At 42.0% G+C, this 20,865-nt stretch overlaps 1 protein-coding gene across 1 annotated transcript in view; it reads left to right on the top strand.

Moving 5' to 3' along the window:
* LOC128660601 (succinate dehydrogenase [ubiquinone] flavoprotein subunit B, mitochondrial) overlaps positions 1-20,865 on the top strand; it is a 412,312-nt gene that overhangs the window by 297,796 nt on the left and 93,651 nt on the right. Inside the window, exon 12 of the mRNA XM_053714527.1 lies at positions 8,708-8,819. Coding sequence (XP_053570502.1) covers positions 8,708-8,819 — 112 coding nt within the window. The remainder of the gene's footprint in view (positions 1-8,707; positions 8,820-20,865) is intronic.

The following is a 20,865-nucleotide window of genomic DNA, read 5'->3' as shown; positions in this document are numbered from 1 at the left end:
AAACTATGGCAATGCAAGTAGGCAAATGCTTATCCGGTTTCACAGGGTTACTGTAACTTGAAAGAGTCGGTGTAGACATGGCTTTCCTTTCTTTTGCAAAACAATGCAGACAACGCTGCTTCCACTTGTATGCTTACAGCTCATCCGCTGTCATGAGAACAGGAAACATTATTATCACTGACCATACGGTTGACGTTTTCATCCCTGCCGGTTATGCCAGGATCACTTATGTGTGTAGCTCCTTGTAGGTTTCTTTAAGCGTTGATTTTATATCATAGCTTCTTTTCTTATATAATCATTTTTTATATGATTTTTTATGACTGTTGGCATGTTGATATAAGTAAACCTTTAAAATTCCAATTTTGGGTGCGACCTCCCCTCTCTGTTTTCATTACTAAACATTAACCCTAACACTTTTCTTTGGCTGCCCTAGTGCAGGGATTAGTACAGGAGTGTTTTAATGTTGATTGGGGCAAATACTAGTATAACAGCTACTGGGTACACAATCAACCAATATGTGTTAATATTGTTTGAATATTAACCTTATCATAGAGCAGCAATGGCTGTTCCTAACATTCTGACACTCACTCTTCCTGTGATATTGTTTGACACTATGGAGTACTTTAGTTAAAGTTATCAATGTATCTTTAAGTTTACCTATGTAATCCTTAGAATGAGTTACTTTGCCTGTGCCAGGATAAGCAATGTTCCAGGGTGCTTTGTGGTTTACATGGGGTTTTAAAAACACTTGAAAAGCTTATAAACATTTAGGAAAAACTGTGTGCTTGTACATATGGGTATATATTGATGGTAAATAATCTGTTGTTCTCATGGTAACACACATTTATTATATTTGTGTAAGTGGCTCAGTGCACACCTGAAAGAGGTGGTTACTTCCTAATTTAATATTGCTTTGCTCGAGCTTAGAGAGGTTGCTCTGCTCGAGCTTGGAGATGTTTTTTTTTATTGTGGAGAGAAAGAATGAAAAAAATATGATACCATACTTTAAACTAGCTTTAAGGGCTGAAAAGCATCAACACAATGCCTCAGTTTATCTTAGGTATTTGGACTAGGGATCGCAAAAAAGTGCTTCTTCTGTATTATATTTCTGAGCCAAGATCCAGACCTAAGATAGTATGTGCTGACCTTGCAAGGTGATACCTGTGCAGTTGGTACACACTAAAGGCTAAATCATAATCATGCTGTAATTGAGGATAACATGCCATTTTCTTATCAGTAATGTTTTTATTACCACACAGAAATAGCAATAGTTTCAAAGCAGCTTCTGTGGGTTAATAGCAACAAAATTTAATTTAAGAGAGTCACTAAAGGCACTTTTTTTATTGCATCCCAATCCTGTTGCTATTAACTGGATACCATTATGCTACCAGATTTCTAATTACAGATTTCTAATTTTTAGTGGCAGCCAATACTAACAAAAATTGCATTTTTCTATGTGTTTTGGCAATTTTAGCAATGTTAAATTGTCTTTCACATTAACATTGGCTGTATATTATATAGGTGCCAGCGTTTTCCATATACCAAGAGGATCCATATATATATCATGGGATACTATTCCTGTGCTGTTATCATATTTTTGTTCCAGTTTTTCTCTTGCTTTGTTCAATTCAATATCTTTATCATGGGTGTGTTTTTGGGGATCAATCATTCTGTAATGTTTAAGGTTACATTTAAATAAGGGAATAATTGGTTTGCCTGCAAGGGCATCATGGTACACCTATGAGTTGGATATATCCTACTACCAATAATTAAACACTACCACATTGTGCATACCCACTGTAACTGTGGTAATTTATTTCTAATGTTAGTGAGAGTCCACAAAATCCTATTCTTACAAATGGGAATTACATCACCTTGCCACAAGGAGAAGGGAAAGACACCCCTGCCCCAGAGTATTCAACTATCCCTCCCACTTCCCCTTCCCTCCCAGTAGTTATTTACCTTTTCTAGGAGGTAGGCAGAGATGGAGATGCTCTGCATAATTCTTTCCTATGTCAACCCTCAATGGATAGTTCCAAAGAAGAGTGGGTTAAGGAAGTTTCAGCTGCCTTTTTTTTTATTTTTTATTATTATTAATCTCTCAGTAGAGTTTTGTATCTCAGCAGGCTGGGGTGTTGCAGGGAAGTTCCCTAGCCTCCCCCTGTATGCCAGTGATGTTTTTTTCTCCCATGCATGAGACTAATCACCTGTGTCTCCACCACATGTTCTTAATGATGGTATGCTGAAACAGCAAGGGTAACTCTATTTACTATTATATCCCCTTTTACAGGCTAGTTGCCTTATTTTTTGGGGGGGTTGTTTTAATGTGTATGTGTGTGAGTATTCTGTATCTTCTTTATAATGGCCAGTGCCTACAGTTCACAAGCCAGTATGAGTACAATTAGGGTTGCTGTTTCAATGGCCAGTGCCTACTATTAGGGCCTTGTGCGAGCGTTAAGGTATACAAGGGCTCCTTTTTTTCTATTGACTAGTGTCTCTAGCTCAGGAGCCGGTATGAGTGGAGGGTACTGTGTTTTTTTTACTCAGAGGATCAGACAGTTCAGTATTTTAGACAGACTAAGTTCCTGGACTCATGAGTACTTTGGGAGTATTCTCCGGATCACATTATGTGGTGGACTGACGTTTATTGGGCGCTGCTAGTTATCACTGTGATGTCTTTTAGTTGCTGTCCTGTGGCGGTGTATGGGTTAACACTTTTTCCCACTGCAGGACAGTTTTCGTGTACTCTGCGCCTCCTTTTTTTTCCTTGCAGGGTTTCAGCTCTAGAGTGCAGCGGGGATCGCAACACATGTCAGCGCTTGTCCCTTAGCGTTTTAGTTGCATCGGCTGGAGGGGATAAGACTCCAAACTGGAGTGTTCCTGGGTTCAGCATAGTCTTGGGGTAAATTATACTGTACTTTATATACTGTCTCCCTTCTAATCCCTCTCATTTATATCTCTCCTAGTGGAAAACTATATTTATATATTTCTCAGGTGAGATCTGTAAGGGAGTAATATGGAACAAGCAGGGTCTGTTGAGGGGGCCCCTGAAGTGGAGCTCTCTGGTCCTTATTGATAATAATAAATGTCTCCTCTGTAAATTAAAAATTATTTCCGCCAGCTCAGCTCTGCAGTACCTGTTTGTTGTCCGTCAAGTCTCATTCTACGGGTCCTAGTTCGCTAAATACCTTAGTATGCTCTGCCCTGATTCCTCAACCACAGTTGGCAGGTTCTAGCAATAAGACTACTGTAGTATGCTCCCCTTGCCCTGTCATTTAGACTCAATTGGGGAGCCCTGGCACTCAAAATACTGGACCAATTCCCCAGGCCAACATATCTCTTTTTCCTCCCGCTTTCTCAACAAGAATCTGCAGTTTTGGCGGCTTTGGGAGCCATGCCACCTATGGGCAAATGCAAGAGGAAGGTTAAGCATTGCTCATCTTCGTCTAAAGCCAGTGGCTCTGCCATTTTTCATACCAACAGCCAATTGCAGGACTCTGATAATGACACATCATCGTCTAGTTCAGAAGGTGATTCCTCTAAGGCTGCTGACAAGGAAGATGATAATTTCACTCTTCGGGTCAAAATGAAACATCTTAGGTATTTACTTAAGGAGGTTCTGAGAACCTTGGGTATAGTGGTGTCCAGTCTGACCAAGGAAAAACCTTTACAAAAGCTAGACATTTATTTTTAATCCCAAACCACGGATTCCTGATGTCTTCCCTGTTCGTTCTCTGAAAGCTGACATTATCTCCAAGGAATGGGAGAAACCTATGGTTCACTTCTCCCATTTTCCCTCCTTTAAGAAATGATTTCCTGTTCCTAGTTCTCACCTTGAGTTATAGAACACTGTTCCAAAATGATGGAGCAATCTCCACCCTAGCTAAGAGAACCACTACTCCGCTGGTGGATAGTACTTCCTTTAAGGACCCAATGGATAGGAAACTAGAAGGATTTCTTAGGTAGTCCTTCCTACAGGGGTCTCCTTTTTCAAACAGAAGTTAGCATTGCTGCCATGACGGGCGTTGCAGCCTTTTGGTGCTATTCCTTATCTGAGTTAATTATGGTAGAGTCTCCCCTAGAGGAGATTCAGGATTGCATTCTAGCTTTTAAGACAGCTAGCTTTTTAATTTGTGATGCATTTATCCAAATTGTCCGCCTCAATGCAAAAAACACAAGTCTCGCGGTTCTAGCCAGGAGGGAGCTTTGGCTGAAATCCTGGTCTGTGGATATGTTATCAAAATCTAGATTACTTTCTTTAGCTTTCAAAAGAAAAAACCTTATTTGGACACAGATTGGATTCCATTATTTCTACTGTCACTGGAGGAAAGGGAGCTTTCCTTTCTCAGGACAAGAATTCCAGATCGAAAGGCAGGCCAGTGGGGCGCTTTCGGCCCTTTCATCAAAATAAGTCACTGAGGAACCCTTCCTCAAACAAGTCTATCCCCGACTTCAAGTCTGCATGAAGGGGCTGCCCTTAGCCAGATTTATCTCCGGTAGGGGGCAGACTAGGCTTGTTTCAGGGGGTTGTCTCCAGTCTGTCTAGGACCCTTGGGTTCAGGAGATTGTTTCCCATGGGTACAGGATAGGTTTCCGGACTTGACCTCCAAGAGGCAGGTTTCTTTTGTTTCGGATATCAAGGCCAGAAATGTGACTAGCTTTCTTCAGTGCGTTTCAGACCTTCAGTCCGGGGGTGGAGGGTGCTCGCCCCAGTTCGCTAGGGGAAAAGGGGCAAAGGATTATATTCGAAAATCTTTGTGGTCCCAAAGAAGGAAGGAACCTTGTGTCCGATTCTGGCCAGAAAAGAGACTAGCTTTTCTTCAGTGCATTTCAGACCTTCAGTCCGGGGGTTGGGGGTGCTCGTCCTAGTTCCCTAGGGAGAAAGGGGCAAAGGATTCTATTCGAAACTCTTTGTGGTCCCAAAGAAGGAAGGAACCTTTTGTCTGATTCTGGATTTCAAATGTCTAAACAAATGCTTGAGGATTCCCTCATTCAAGATGGAAAGAATCAGATCTAGTCTCCCCCTTGTCCTCCATGGTCAATGGATGACTATAGTGGACTTGAAGGACGCGTATCTTCATATTCCAGTCTATTGAGACCATCATCAGTTTCTCAGATTTGCTTTTCTGGACAAACAGTTCAAGTTTACGGCTCTACCCTTTGTTCTATCTATGACCCCCAAGAGTTTTCATGAAGGTGTCTGGGCTCTTCTAAGTTTTCTGGGACTGATTATAAATTCTATGGTTATGAAGATTTTCCTTACAGAACAACGGAAAGTCATGCTCCAGTCAGCATGTCAGTGTCTTTGCACTACCCCTTATCCTTCGGTAGCTCAGTGTATGGAGGTAGTGGGGCTCACGGTGGCAGCATCAGATTAATCAATTTGCTCTCTTTCATTTGCAACCTTTACAGTTGTGCATGTTAAAAAAATGGAATGGAGATCATTCGGATCTGTCTCAGGTAATAAATGTGGATCCTGTTACCTGGTACTCCCTATCTTGGTGGCTGGTATCCGAACCTGTGGCTTGAGGGATGAGTTTAATTAGTCTGTCCTGGAAAATAATAACTATGGACGCAAGTCTATCCATTTAAGGGGCTGTTTGGGGCTCCTGGAGAGCTCAGGGGGTGTGGTCCCCCCAGGAGGTGTCCCTGCCCATAAACATTCTGGAACTCAAGCCATCTTCAATGCCCTTCTAGCATGACCCCAACTGAGTTCCGTCCATTCTAGTCAATGTCAGTCAGAAGTCACGGCAGTGGCATATGTCAACTGTAAAGGGGAGACTCGCAGTTCCTTAGCGATAAAGGAGGTGACTCGCATTCTGACCTGGGTGGAAAGTCACCAATGTCTAAACTCTGCAATACACATTCCAGGAGTGATGAACTGGGAAGCAGACTAACTAAGTTGACCGGCTCTCCACTATGGGGAATAGTCTCTCAATCAGGAGGTGTTCAACCAGCTTGTTCATCAATGGGGATCTCCAGAGATAGATCTCATGGCATCATGTCTCAATTTTAAGCTTCCGAGGTACGGATCGCGATCAAGGGATCCTCAAGCTGAAGTAGTGGATGTGTTATCAGTCTCCTTGGTCTATTGTCTGGTTTACCTCTTTCCTCCGATATTGGTCCTTCCTTGAGTCAGATCAAACAGGAGAGGTTGTCTGCAGGACTTGGTATGCAGACCTCATAAGGATGTTGTCTGTTTCTCTGTGGTGTCTTCCTCAGAGAATGCACCTTCAATCTCAAGGCCCGTTCTTTTATCAAAATCTAGATTTTTTTAGGCTGACTGTGTGCAGATTGAACGACTGATTCTGGCTGAAAGAGGTTTCTCGGAATCTGTGATTGACACCCTTGGTCAGGCGCTCAAACCGGTTACCAGACGTATCTATCATAAGGCGTGGAAGTTTTACCTGTCTTGGTGTGCTGAGCGTTTTTTCTCGTGGCACAAGGTGAAAATTAAAAGTATTCTTCAGTTCCTTTAGGAGGGACTTGAAAAGGGTCTCTCGTCTAAGACCCGATGACATATGTGGCGTCGCATACAAGTTACAAGCGTATATTTCACCTGTCGCCCGCTGTTTTTACTCCCATAAATTAACATAGAACCAGCGTTGTCAGTCAGTATCACATATTCAGCGCAAGAACGTGCCGAGGATGGAGAAATGTTACTCCATATTCGCCTCCCCACACATAGGCAGGCGCAGCAAGCCTTGTACTGAGTATATAACTACTGTAACTACCTGGAAGCCTTAAAGGGGCAGTCAACCCCAAATGGCTTCTAAATAATACCTATAGAGTTTAAAACAATTAATATTTTTAAATGTAGTCTAATTTTCAACAATATTTCAAAAAATAAAAAAGCTAAGATTACAGAAAAAACAACTACATTATCCAAAATAAAAATATTCCTAATCTAATACCCCCTTAAATACAAAAAAGCCACCCCAAAATAAAAACTCCCCCTAATCTAACAATAAACTACCAATAGCTCTTAAAAAGGGCCTTTTGTAGGGCATTGTCCTAAAGAAAACAACTCTTTTACACAAAAACATACAAAGTCCTCCCTAACAGTACAACCCCTCACCCACCAACTCCCAGCCAATAGGAATGCAAGCTACCCCAATATAAAAGGGGTACCTCACATTTAATCTTCAGTGTGCGGCGGACGTTCGCATGACGAGGACCTCCATGTCGGATGACCACCTTGGCTCCACTGGGATGAAGACTTTTCTCCGCCTGGAAGAAGATGGATGTCTGAACTTCAGACCTATTTTGGGGGGTTAGTGTTAGATGTTTTTTTTTCATTTTTTGGGCCATTTTTTTAGATTAAGGATTTTTTATTTTCATGGGCACTAAAAGAGCTGATTGCCCTTTTAAGGGCAATGCCCATACAAATGCCCCTTTAGGGTCAATAGGTAAATTAGTTTTTTTTTTAAAGTTAGGTCTTTTTTATTTTGGGGGCAATGCCCTACAAAATGCCCTTTTAAAGGCTATTGGTAGTTTATTGTTATATTAGGGGTGTCTTTTTTTTAAGGGGGTATTAGAATACTAATTATTTGGATAATTTAGTTTGTTATTTTTTGTAATCTTAGCTTTATATATAAATATTTATATTTTAAGAGGTATGATGGATGTCAGGATTTTACGTTATAGTATTTATATTGCTAGTAGCTCAATCCACTTCAACTGTTGCATCAAAAAATGCAGTGTATTCTGATTTTGTTCCATTGTAATCTTGTCTCCCTAAGGGTGATGTGGGCAAGCATCCCACATTTAAAATTAAATAATCTAAATAGATTATATTGTGCCTAAAGGGATTAGGATCTTCAAAAATTGGGGACAGTTCCCCCCAAACCACAAATAGGTTGGCATAAGAGAATGCAAATGTTGTTCCCATTGGTGTTCCGCATTACCTTCAAGCAAAAAGAAATTATGGGTAAAAAGATACTCTGTGGCTCTTAAAGTGAAAGTAAATCCTAGCGTTTTACAAATGTTAATATTTACTATTAACACAAATAAAGGGGACTTTCATTCATGAAGTATAAGATACTTCATGTAGAAAGCTCCTTTATTTGATTCAATCGATAACCGTTTTTACCCTGGTACAGCAGCCCACGGCTAAAAAAAAATGTTGTCTAAGAGGTGACGTTTTCACCTCTTAGCAAATAGCCGTGTGGGAAATCCGGCTCCCATGGGCGCCAAGCCAGATTTACCAAACGGCTATTGGCTAAGAGGTGAAAACGTCACCTCTTAGCCAAAAATTCTTTTAGCCGTGGGCTGCTGTACCAGGTAAAAAAGGCGATCGATTGAATCAAATAAAGGAGCTTTGTACATGAAGTATCTTATACTTCATGAATGAAAGTCCCCTTTATTTGTTTCAATAGTAAATCCTAGCATTTGTAAAATGCTAGGATTTACTTTCACTTTAATAAAAAAGATGTTTTCAATAATGTAATTGGAACGGTGTGCAAGAAGATATTCCAAAGCCTTCAAGCCCTTATCATGAAGGATAGCTGTATATATGGACGTGCTATCCAAGATTTGCTCCATTTGATACTCTCTATATGATACCCTCCATATCTTGAATAAACGATGGATACAATTGTCTCAATAAATACTTTTGATTCACAACTGAACAATATTTGGGATCCATCTAGATCACTTGTCAAGTCTAATTGTTTATTGACTTTTTTATAATGTTGTCTTACCTAAGGTATTGCAAGAGCATGCTGCTGTGTTTCGAACTGGTCCTTTGCTGAAAGAAGGGTGTGAAAAACTGAACAAAATCAATGCTGCCATGGATGACATCAAGACATTTGACAGAGGTAAAAATAATGTCAGGATTGTCTTCAGTTTACTAGATTTAAAGAAATTAGTTTATGTAATATTGATATATACAGTATTCTAGGCACACTTATAAATGCAAACAATACATTTAAAACTCTATAAAACTCCCCAGTTCTTAATAAATTGTTATATTGGCTCACTTTAAAAGCACTCATCAACAGAGGATGACCCTTTTTATGAAGGATACCAAAAAATAGAGAAAAGAGGCAGAGCTATATCCAAATATATAAAACATAGCTTTTATTATATCCAGGCAAAGGTAATTAAAAGTCCATAATCACACCAGCAATGTTAAAAACAAAAATATAAAAAAACAGCTGTTTAGGATAAGCTTACGTGTTTCAGCTAAAGAGCCATAGTCATAGCTTGACTTAGAAGTGAGGAACTCACTACTTATTTCCTTACCTAGACAGCTATTGGTTAAAATACAGAACACTCACAGCTGAATGATAATTTGTTAAACTAGCCGAAGGGTATAACCCCCACAACATGAATTGAAACATATAGTAATAATAACAATTAACAAAACATGTTCCTGTTCATTATGCCTTCACGTTTATAGAGGAAGAAAGACTTATGACAATTATAAAAAATATACCTAAAGAAAAAATAATATAGTAATAAGCTACATTATATAGCATTTATTTATCAGACATTTCCTACTAAAAGATATATGTACACCATATTCTATAGCAGCCTCAAAACATGTGTATTAACCCCTTAATGACCACAGCACTTTTCCATTTCTCCTGTTAAGTGTGGTCAGTCCACGGGTCATCATTACTTCTGGGATATTATCTCCTCCCCTACAGGAAGTGCAAGAGGATTCACCCAGCAGAGCTGCTATATAGCTCCTCCCCTCTACGTCACCTCCAGTCATTCTCTTGCACCCAACGAATAGATAGGATGTGTGAGAGGACTGTGGTGATTTAATGCCAAAGTGGAGCCCAATAGAAATTTATGTACTAACTGTATTGAGGCTACTTTAAATAAAAGTCAATCTGTACAAATTGAACATATTTCACCAGACAACGAGGGGAGAGTTATGCCGACTAACTCGCCTCACGTGTCAGTACCTGCATCTCCCGCTCGGGAGGTGCGTGATATTGTAGCGCCGAGTACATCTGGGCGGCCATTTCAAATCACATTACAAGATATGGCTACTGTTATGACTGAAGTTTTGGCTAAATTACCAGAACTTAGAGGCAAGCGTGATCACTCTGGGGTGAGAACAGAGTGCGCTGATAATATTAGGGCCATGTCAGACACTGCGTCACAGGCGGCAGAACATGAGGACGGAGAACTTCATTCTGTGGGTGACGGTTCTGATCCAAACAGATTGGATTCAGATATTTCAAATTTTAAATTTAAGCTGGAAAACCTCTGTGTATTACTAGGGGAGGTGTTAGCGGCTCTGAATGATTGTAACACAGTTGCAATACCAGAGAAAATGTGTAGGTTGGATAAATATTTTGCAGTACCGGCGAGTACTGATGTTTTTCCTATACCTAAGAGACTTACTGAAATTGTTACTAAGGAGTGGGATAGGCCCGGTGTGCCGTTCTCACCTCCTCCGATATTTAGAAAAATGTTTCCAATAGACGCCACCACACGGGACTTATGGCAAACGGTCCCTAAGGTGGAGGGAGCAGTTTCTACTTTGGCTAAGCGTACCACTATCCCGGTGGAGGATAGCTGTGCCTTTTCAGATCCAATGGATAAAAAATTAGAGGGTTACCTTAAGAAAATGTTTGTTCAACAAGGTTTTATACTGCAACCTCTTGCATGTATTGCGCCTGTCACGGCTGCAGCAGCATTTTGGTTTGAGTCTCTGGAAGAGACACTTGAATCATCTACATTAGATGAGATTACACTCAAACTTAGAACCCTTAAGTTAGCTAACTCATTTATTTCAGATGCCGTAGTACATTTAACTAAACTTACGGCTAAGAATTCCGGATTTGCCATTCAGGCACGCAGAGCGCTGTGGCTAAAATCCTGGTCAGCTGATGTTACTTCTAAATCTAAATTGCTTAATATACCTTTCAAAGGGCAGACCTTATTCGGGCCCGGTTTGAAGGAGATTATCGCTGACATTACAGGAGGTAAAGGCCATGCCCTGCCTCAGGACAAAGCCAAACCTAGGGCTAGACAGTCTAATTTTCGTTCCTTTCGTAATTTTAAAACAGGAACAGCATCAACTTCCTCTGCACCAAAACAGGAAGGAGCTGTTGCTCGCTACAGACAAGACTGGAAACCTAACCAGTCCTGGAACAAGGGCAAGCAGGCCAGGAAACCTGCTGCTGCCCCTAAGACAGCATGAATCGAGGGCCCCCGATCCGGGACCGGATCTAGTAGGGGGCAGACTTTCTCTCTTCGCCCAGGCTTGGGCAAGAGATGTTCAGGATCCCTGGGCGTTAGAGATCATATCTCAGGGATACCTTCTGGACTTCAAATCCTCTCCCCCAAGAGGGAGATTTCACCTGTCAAGGTTGTCAACAAACCAAATAAAGAAAGAAGCGTTCCTACGCTGCGTACAAGATCTTTTATTAATGGGAGTGATCCATCCAGTTCCGCGGTCGGAACAAGGACAAGGGTTTTACTCAAATCTGTTTGTAGTTCCCAAAAAAGAGGGAACTTTCAGGCCAATCTTGGATTTAAAGATCCTAAACAAATTCCTAAGAGTTCCATCGTTCAAGATGGAAACGATTCGAACAATTTTGCCCATGATCCAAGAGGGTCAGTACATGACCACAGTGGATTTAAAGGATGCTTACCTTCACATACCGATTCACAGAAATCATTACCGGTATCTAAGGTTTGCCTTTCTAGACAGGCATTACCAGTTTGTAGCTCTTCCATTCGGATTGGCTACAGCTCCAAGAATCTTCACAAAGGTTCTGGGTACTCTTCTGGCGGTACTAAGACCGCGAGGAATTTCGGTAGCTCCGTACCTAGACGACATTCTGATACAAGCTTCAAGCTTTCAAACTGCCAAGTCTCATACAGAGTTAGTACTGGCATTTATAAGGTCGCATGGATGGAAGGTGAACGAAAAGAAGAGTTCTCTCTTTCCACTCACAAGAGTTCCCTTCTTGGGGACTCTGATAGATTCTGTAGAAATGAAGATTTACCTGACAGAAGACAGGTTAACAAAGCTTCAAAATGCATGCCGTGTCCTTCATTCCATTCAACACCCGTCAGTAGCTCAATGCATGGAGGTGATCGGCTTAATGGTAGCGGCAATGGACAATAGTACCTTTTGCACGCCTACACCTCAGACCGCTGCAATTGTGCATGCTAAGTCAGTGGAATGGGGATTACTCAGATTTGTCCCCCACTCTGAATCTGAATCAAGAGACCAGAAATTCTCTTCTATGGTGGCTTTATCGGCCACACCTGTCCAGGGGGATGCCATTCAGCAGGCCAGACTGGACAATTGTAACAACAGACGCCAGCCTACTAGGTTGGGGCGCTGTCTGGAATTCTCTGAAGGCTCAGGGACTATGGAATCAGGAGGAGAGTCTCCTTCCAATAAACATTCTGGAATTGAGAGCAGTTCTCAATGCCCTTCTGGCTTGGCCCCAGTTAACAACTCGGGGGTTCATCAGGTTTCAGTCGGACAACATCACGACTGTAGCTTACATCAACCATCAGGGAGGGACAAGAAGCTCCCTAGCAATGATGGAAGTATCAAAGATAATTCGCTGGGCAGAGTCTCACTCTTGCCACCTGTCTGCAATCCACATCCCGGGAGTGGAGAACTGGGAGGCGGATTTCTTAAGTCGTCAGACTTTTCATCCGGGGGAGTGGGAACTTCATCCGGAGGTCTTTGCCCAGATACTTCAACGTTGGGGCAAACCAGAGATAGATCTCATGGCGTCTCGTCAGAACGCCAAACTTCCTCGCTACGGGTCCAGATCCAGGGATCCGGGAGCGGTTCTGATAGATGCTTTGACAGCACCTTGGACCTTCGGGATGGCTTATGTGTTTCCACCCTTCCCGATGCTTCCTCGATTGATTGCCAGAATCAAACAGAAGAGAGCATCAGTGATTCTAATAGCACCTGCATGGCCACGCAGGACTTGGTATGCAGATCTAGTGGACATGTCATCCTGTCCGCCTTGGTCTCTTCCTCTGAAACAGGACCTTCTGATCCAGGGTCCATTCAAACATCAATATCTAACTTCTCTGAAGCTGACTGCTTGGAAATTGAACGCTTGATTTTATCAAAACGTGGTTTTTCTGAGCCAGTTATTGATACCTTAATACAGGCTAGGAAGCCTGTTACCAGAAGGATTTACCATAAAATATGGCGTAAATACTTATATTGGTGCGAATCCAAGAGTTACTCATGGAGTAAGGTTAGGATTCCAAGGATATTGTCTTTTCTACAAGAAGGTTTAGAAAAGGGGTTATCCGCTAGTTCTTTAAAGGGACAGATTTCAGCTCTGTCCATTCTTTTACACAAACGTCTGTCAGAAGTTCCGGACGTTCAAGCTTTTTGTCAGGCTTTAGCTAGGATCAAGCCTGTGTTTAAAACTGTTGCTCCGCCATGGAGTTTGAACTTAGTTCTTAATGTTTTACAGGGTGTTCCGTTTGAACCCCTTCATTCCATTGATATCAAATTGTTATCTTGGAAAGTTCTGTTTTTAATGGCTATTTCCTCGGCTCGAAGAGTTTCTGAGTTATCTGCCTTACATTGTGATTCTCCTTATCTGATTTTTCATTCAGACAAGGTAGTTCTGCGTACTAAACCTGGGTTCCTACCTAAGGTGGTCACTAACAGGAATATCAATCAAGAGATTGTTGTTCCATCTTTGTGTCCTAATCCTTCCTCGAAGAAGGAACGTCTGCTACACAATCTAGATGTAGTCCGTGCCCTGAAATTTTATCTACAGGCAACTAAGGATTTTCGTCAAACGTCTTCCCTGTTTGTCGTTTATTCTGGTCAGAGGAGAGGTCAAAAAGCTTCGGCTACCTCTCTCTCTTTTTGGCTTCGTAGCATAATACGATTAGCCTATGAGACTGCTGGACAGCAGCCTCCTGAAAGAATTACAGCTCATTCTACTAGAGCTGTGGCTTCCACTTGGGCCTTTAAGAATGAGGCTTCTGTTGAACAGATTTGCAAGGCTGCAACTTGGTCTTCTCTTCATACTTTTTCCAAATTTTACAAATTTGACACTTTTGCTTCTTCGGAGGCTGTTTTTGGGAGAAAGGTTCTTCAGGCAGTGGTTCCCTCCGTATAAAGAGCCTGCCTGTCCCTCCCGTCATCCGTGTACTTTTGCTTTGGTATTGGTATCCCAGAAGTAATGATGACCCGTGGACTGACCACACTTAACAGGAGAAAACAAAATTTATGCTTACCTGATAAATTCATTTCTCCTGTAGTGTGGTCAGTCCACGGCCCGCCCTGTTTTTTTATGGCAGGCTTAAAAAATTTTTGGATTATACTCCAGTCACCACTAAACCCTTGGGCTTCTCCTTTCTCGTTGGTCCTTTGGTCGAATGACTGGAGGTGACGTAGAGGGGAGGAGCTATATAGCAGCTCTGCTGGGTGAATCCTCTTGCACTTCCTGTAGGGGAGGAGATAATATCCCAGAAGTAATGATGACTCGTGGACTGACCACACTACAGGAGAAATGAATTTATCAGGTAAGCATAAATTTTGTTTTCTCCAACATAGGTGTGTCCGGTCCACGGCGTCATCCTTACTTGTGGGATATTCTCTTCCCCAACAGGAAATGGCAAAGAGCCCAGCAAAGCTGGTCACATGATCCCTCCTAGGCTCCGCCTACCCCAGTCATTCTCTTTGCCGTTGTACAGGCAACATCTCCACGGAGATGGCTTAGAGTCTTCTACCGATAAATATTTGGAACTGAGAGCGATATTCAATGCTCTCAAAGCTTGGCCTCAGCTAGCGAGGGCCAAGTTCATACATCAACCATCAGGGGGGAACAAGGAGTTCCCTAGCGATGGAAGAAGTGACCAAAATCATTCTATGGGCGGAGTCTCACTCCTGCCACCTGTCTGCTATCCACATCCCAGGAGTGGAAAATTGGGAAGCGGATTTTCTGAGTCGTCAGACATTGCATCCGGGGGAGTGGGAACTCCATCCGGAAATCTTTGCCCAAGTCACTCAACCGTGGGGCATTCCAGACATGGATCTGATGGCCTCTCGTCAGAACTTCAGAGTTCCTTACTACGGGTACAGATCCAGGGATCCCAAGGCGGCTCTAGTGGATGCACTAGTAGCACCTTGGACCTTCAAACTAGCTTATGTGTTCCCGCCGTTTCCTCTCATCCCCAGGCTGGTAGCCAGGATCAATCAGGAGAGGGCGTCGGTGATTTTGATAGCTCCTGCGTGGCCACGCAGGACTTGGTATGCAGATCTGGTGAATATGTCATCGGCTCCACCATGGAAGCTACCTTTGAGAGACCTTCTTGTTCTAGGTCCGTTCGACCCACTCCAGCTGACTGCTTGGAGATTGAACGCTTGATCTTATCAAAGCGAGGGTTCTCAGATTCTGTTATTAATACTCTTGTTCAGGCCTGAAAGCCTGTAACCAGAAAAATTACCACATAATTTGGTATATCTGTTGGTGTGAATCTGCAGGATTCCCTTGGGACAAGGTTAAGATTCCTAAGAGTCTATCCTTCCTTCGAGAAGGATTGGAAAAAGGATTATCTGCAAGTTCCTTGATGGGACAGATTTCTGCCTTGTCTGTGTTACTTCACAAAAAGCTGGCAGCTGTGCCAGATGTTCTAGCCTTTGTTCAGGCTCTGGTTAGAATCAAGCCTGTTTACAAAATTTTGACTCCTCCTTGGAGTCTCAACCTAGTTCTTTCAGTTCTTCAGGGGGTTCCGTTTGAACCCTTACATTCCGTTGATATTAAGTTATTATCTTGGAAAGTTTTGTTTTTGGTTGCAATTTCTTCTGCTAGAAGAGTTTCAGAATTATCTGCTCTGCAGTGTTCTTCTCCTTATCTGGTGTTCCATGCAGATAAGGTGGTTTTGCGTACTAAACCTGGTTTTCTTCCAAAAGTTGTTTCTAACAAAAACATTAACCAGGAGATAGTTGTGCCTTCTTTGTGTCCTAATCCAGTTTCAAAGAAGGAACGTTTGTTGCACAACTTGGATGTAGTTCGTGCTCTCAAATTTTACTTAGCAGCTACTAAGGATTTCAGACAAACTTTGTCTTTGTTTGTTGTTTATTCTGGTAAACGGAGAGGTCAAAAAGCAACTTCTACCTCTCTCTCCTTCTGGATTAAAAGCATTATCCGATTGGCTTATGAGACTGCCGGACGGCAGCCTCCTGAAAGAATCACAGCTCACTCCACTAGGGCTGTGGCTTCCACATGGGCCTTCAAGAACGAGGCTTCTGTTGATCAGATATGTAAGGCAGCGACTTGGTCTTCACTGCACACTTTTTCTAAATTTTACAAATTTGATACTTTTGCTTCTTCTGAGGCTATTTTTGGGAGAAAGGTTTTGCAAGCCGTGGTGCCTTCCATTTAGGTGACCTGATTTGCTCCCTCCCTTCATCCGTGTCCTAAAGCTTTGGTATTGGTTCCCACAAGTAAGGATGACGCCGTGGACCGGACACACCTATGTTGGAGAAAACAGAATTTATGTTTACCTGATAAATTACTTTCTCCAACGGTGTGTCCGGTCCACGGCCCGCCCTGGTTTTTTTTTTTAATCAGGTCTGATAATTTATTTTCTTTAACTACAGTCACCACGGTAACATATGGTTTCTCCTATGCAAATATTCCTCCTTAACGTCGGTCGAATGACTGGGGTAGGCGGAGCCTAGGAGGGATCATGTGACCAGCTTTGCTGGGCTCTTTGCCATTTCCTGTTGGGGAAGAGAATATCCCACAAGTAAGGATGACGCCGTGGACCGGACACACCGTTGGAGAAAGTAATTTATCAGGTAAACATAAATTCTGTTTTTCTGTCCGTTTGGGACCAAGGCTATTTTTACATTTCTGCGGTGTTTGTGTTTAGCTGTAATTATCCTGTTACTCATTTACTGTACCCACGCATATTATATACTGTTTTTCTCGCCATTAAATGGGCTTTCTAAAGATACCATTATTTTCATCATATCTTATAATTTACCATAAAAAAATTATAAAATATGAGGAAAAGATGGAAAAAAACGCAGTTTTTCTAACTTTGACCCCCAAAATCTGTTACACATCTACAACCACCAAAAAACACCCATGCTAAATAGTTTCTAAATTTTGTCCTGAGTTTATAAATACCCAATGTTTACATGTTCTTTGCTTTTTTTGCAAGTTATAGGGCAATAAATACAAGTAGCACTTTGCTATTTCCAAACCACTTTTTTTCAAAATTAGCGCTAGTTACATTGGAACCCTGATATCTGTCTGGAATCCCTGAATATCCCTTGACATGTATATATATTTTTTTAGAAGACATCCCAAAGTATTGATCTAGGCCCATTTTGGTATATTTCATGCCACCATTTCACTACAAAATGCGATCAAATAAAAAAAAATGTTCACTTTTTCACAAATGTTTTCACAAACTTTAGGTTTCTCATTGAAATTATTTACAAACAACTTGTGCAATTATGGCATACATGGTTGTAAATGTTTCTCTGGGATCCCCTTTGTTCAAAAATAGCAGACATATATGGCTTTGGCATCGCTTTTTGGTATTTAGAAGGCCGCTAAATGCCGCTGCGCACCACACGTGTATTATGCCCAGCAGTGAAGGGGTTAATTAGGGAGCATGTAGGGAGCTTGTAGTTTTAATTTTAGCTTTAGTGTAGTGTAGTAGACAACCCAAAGTATTGATCTAGGCCCATTTTGGTATATTTCATGCTACCATTTCACCGCCAAATGCGAACAAATAAAAATAAAACGTAAAATTTTCCCAATTTTAGGTTTCTCACTAAAATTATTTACAAACAGCTTGTGCAATTATGGCATAAATGGTTGTAAAAGCTTCTCTGGGATCCCCTTTGTTCAGAAATAGCAGACATATATGGCTTTGGCTTTGCTTTTTGGTAATTAGAAGGCAGCTAAATGCTGCTGCGCACCATACGTGTATAATGCCCAGCAGTGAAGGGGTTAATTAGGGAGCTTTTAGGGAGCTTGCAGGGTTAATTTTAGCTTTAGTGTAGGTATCAACCTCCCACATGACACATCACACCCCCAGATCCCTCCCAAACAGCTCTCTTCCCTCCCCCACCCCACAATTGTCCCCGCCATCTTAAGTACTGGCAGTAAGTCTGCCAGTACTAAAATAAGAGGTTTTTTTGGGGGGTTTTTTTTTTTAAATAATAATTCTGTTCTGTAGTATCCTCCCTTAGCCCCCAACCTCCCTGATCCCCCCCAAACTGCTCTCTAACCCCCCCTCTCTCTGCCTTATTGCGCCATATTGGGTACTGGCAGCTGTCTGCCAGTGCCCAGTTTGAAATCAAATATGTTTTTTTTTAATTTATTTTTAAAAAAATACTATTTTCTGTAGTGTAGCTGCCCTCCCTCAACCCCCAACCCCCCAACCCCTGCCAGATCGCTCAAAATTTTTTAAATGCCCACCCTCACTCCCACCGAGTAAAACCTTGTGCTCCCACCGAGTACCATTATTGTTCCATAGTGTAGGGTTCCCACCCGCGCACGCGCGCCCCCCGCTCCCGTGCACCGCGCGCGCACCCCGCTCCAGTTCACGCGCGCGCACCTGCGCGCGCACCCGCACTCAATCCCGCCCCCCTTCCCACCGATGGCCGCCCACCCGCCTCCCTGGGTAAGCTCCCACCCACCAACGAACATGGCCATCAATGGCCGATGCAGAGAGGGCCACAGGGTGGCTCTCTCTGCATCGGACCGCTAAAAAATGTTATAGCAGGATGCCTCAATATCGAGGCATCACTGCTATAACATGAAAGCAGTTGGAAGTGATCAGGATCGCTTCCACTGCTTTCAAAGACCAACGACGTATGGGGTACGTCCTTGGTCGTTAACTGCATTTTTTTGCAGGACGTACCCCATACGTCGTTGGTCGTTAAGGGGTTAAACCTTATACCATTAAAGGGGCAACCTTACACTAATAGTGCAAGGACATAATACCATGGTATCTGTTGTAATATCTAAGGGAAATACACTAATTAAAGCCCCTAACATCATAGGTAATGCACTAACTCCCCAAAAGGGATACTAGAGCTAATGGTACTTAAATGGTGAGGAATGTGTGTATATATATATATATATATATATATATATATATATATATATATATATATATACATACACACAATTTACCATAAAAACTATCCAGGTGCCTAGGGGGTACCGAACCCTGGTCTCCAACATCATAGGTAGAATTCTTAACCACTGTGCTGCAGCAATACTGATAGAAAATACTTGAAGGATATAGGTACCAAACCTCAATACTATAAGCGGAGTGCTGATGCACAGAGGCCAGGATTGGCACTACAACCATCTCTGTATATTGTGATCAATCTTCAAATTCAGTGAATTGTATATATATGATAATTTTAAATCTGCCAATGATTAATCAGATCATATTCCGAGTTAAATCCTGACGGAACTCGGGTCCCAAGCCTGAAGATCCAATACATTTCATTTTTACTTAGGATCTTGTGCTTATCACCCCCTCTTTTGGGAAGAGTAGTTTTGTCTATTACTTGCCACCTGAAAGAGTCCAGGCTTTTATTATGATCGAGGGCAAAATGTTGGACAAGAGGGGTAGTGGATTTACCAATAGAAATAGTAGAGAAATACTCTCTAATTCTAGACCCCACGTGACGTGTCGTTTGTCCAACATACTGTCGTCTGCACAAGTAATGGCGTAAGTAACAAAAGTAGAGTTACAATTTAGACAATGTTTGATGTTAAAAGTTTCTTGTGTTACTTCAGATTTAAATGTTTTGGACAATATGGCATAGTCACAGGGTCTGAACTTATTCCTACCACACCTGAACATGCCCAAATGTGTCAACCATGAGCTTTTATTAGTTTGTAATGGGGGCAGGTCTGATGGTGAAATTATATTGCCAATGGTCTTACCTTGTCTAAAAGAATATCTAATGCCTTTGTCTACACAAGCTGTCAGTTTGTCGTCGGCAACAATAAGTTTAAAGTGCTTCTTCACTATCCCACATATTTGTCTGTATTGACTACTGTGTCCTGTGACAAAAGTCACACCTCTAAATTGATTAGTGCTCTCATTGGAAGGACCCTCCATGGAGTCCCGTAAGAGGTAATCTCGCTCAATCCCAGCCGCCTCCATACATGGTTGGTTGATGACTCTACTTGAGTACCCTCTTTGTCTCAGGCGTGAACTAAATTCATTTGCTCTGTTTTGATCGAGGCTCTTTTAAAATGGACATATTGTCCCTTGGCGACTACATAGGGCACAAAGTCAGGGTGGCAAGATTTAGCATGCAGCAGGGTGTTGCCTGCTATGGGCTTCCTATATACATCAGTGATCACTTTGCCATCCTCTCACGCCCTAAGTGTCACATCAAGATAATTGATGGATTCCCTTTGAAAGTTGAAGGTAAATTTGAGGTTTAAATCATTTGTTTAAGCCAATTTACAAATGAACTGGCCGTTTGGTGATCCCCTTTAAAGATGAAAATGAGATCATCAATGTATCTCTTATAAAAGGAAATGCAGGGTCCATAGGGTTTTCTATCCCCAAATATGTGGGACAGCTCCCACCAACCTAAAAATACGTTGGCATAGGAGGGGGTGAATTTTGCCCCCATAGCTGTCCCACATATCTGGAGGTAGAAATTGCCCTCAAACTTAAAGAAATTATTAGTGAGCAAAAAACTTGTGACCTTAATTACAAATTCCTGAAACTCTGAAGTGTAGTCGGAATCTTCCTTCAGGAAGAAACGTATAGCTTCCAGACCTCTGGGACAAGGAATAGAGGAATATAGGGCGCCTACATCAATAGAGAGCCAGGAATGCATCGCAGGAACCCATTCAATGTCACTCACCAGCTTCAAAATCTGCTTTG

The sequence above is a fragment of the Bombina bombina genome, chromosome 5 (genome assembly GCF_027579735.1).
Source record: "Bombina bombina isolate aBomBom1 chromosome 5, aBomBom1.pri, whole genome shotgun sequence".
NCBI classification, from domain to species: Eukaryota; Metazoa; Chordata; class Amphibia; order Anura; family Bombinatoridae; genus Bombina; species Bombina bombina.
Note: the sequence above shows the minus strand (reverse complement) of the source record. Positions and strands in the feature narration are given on the sequence as shown.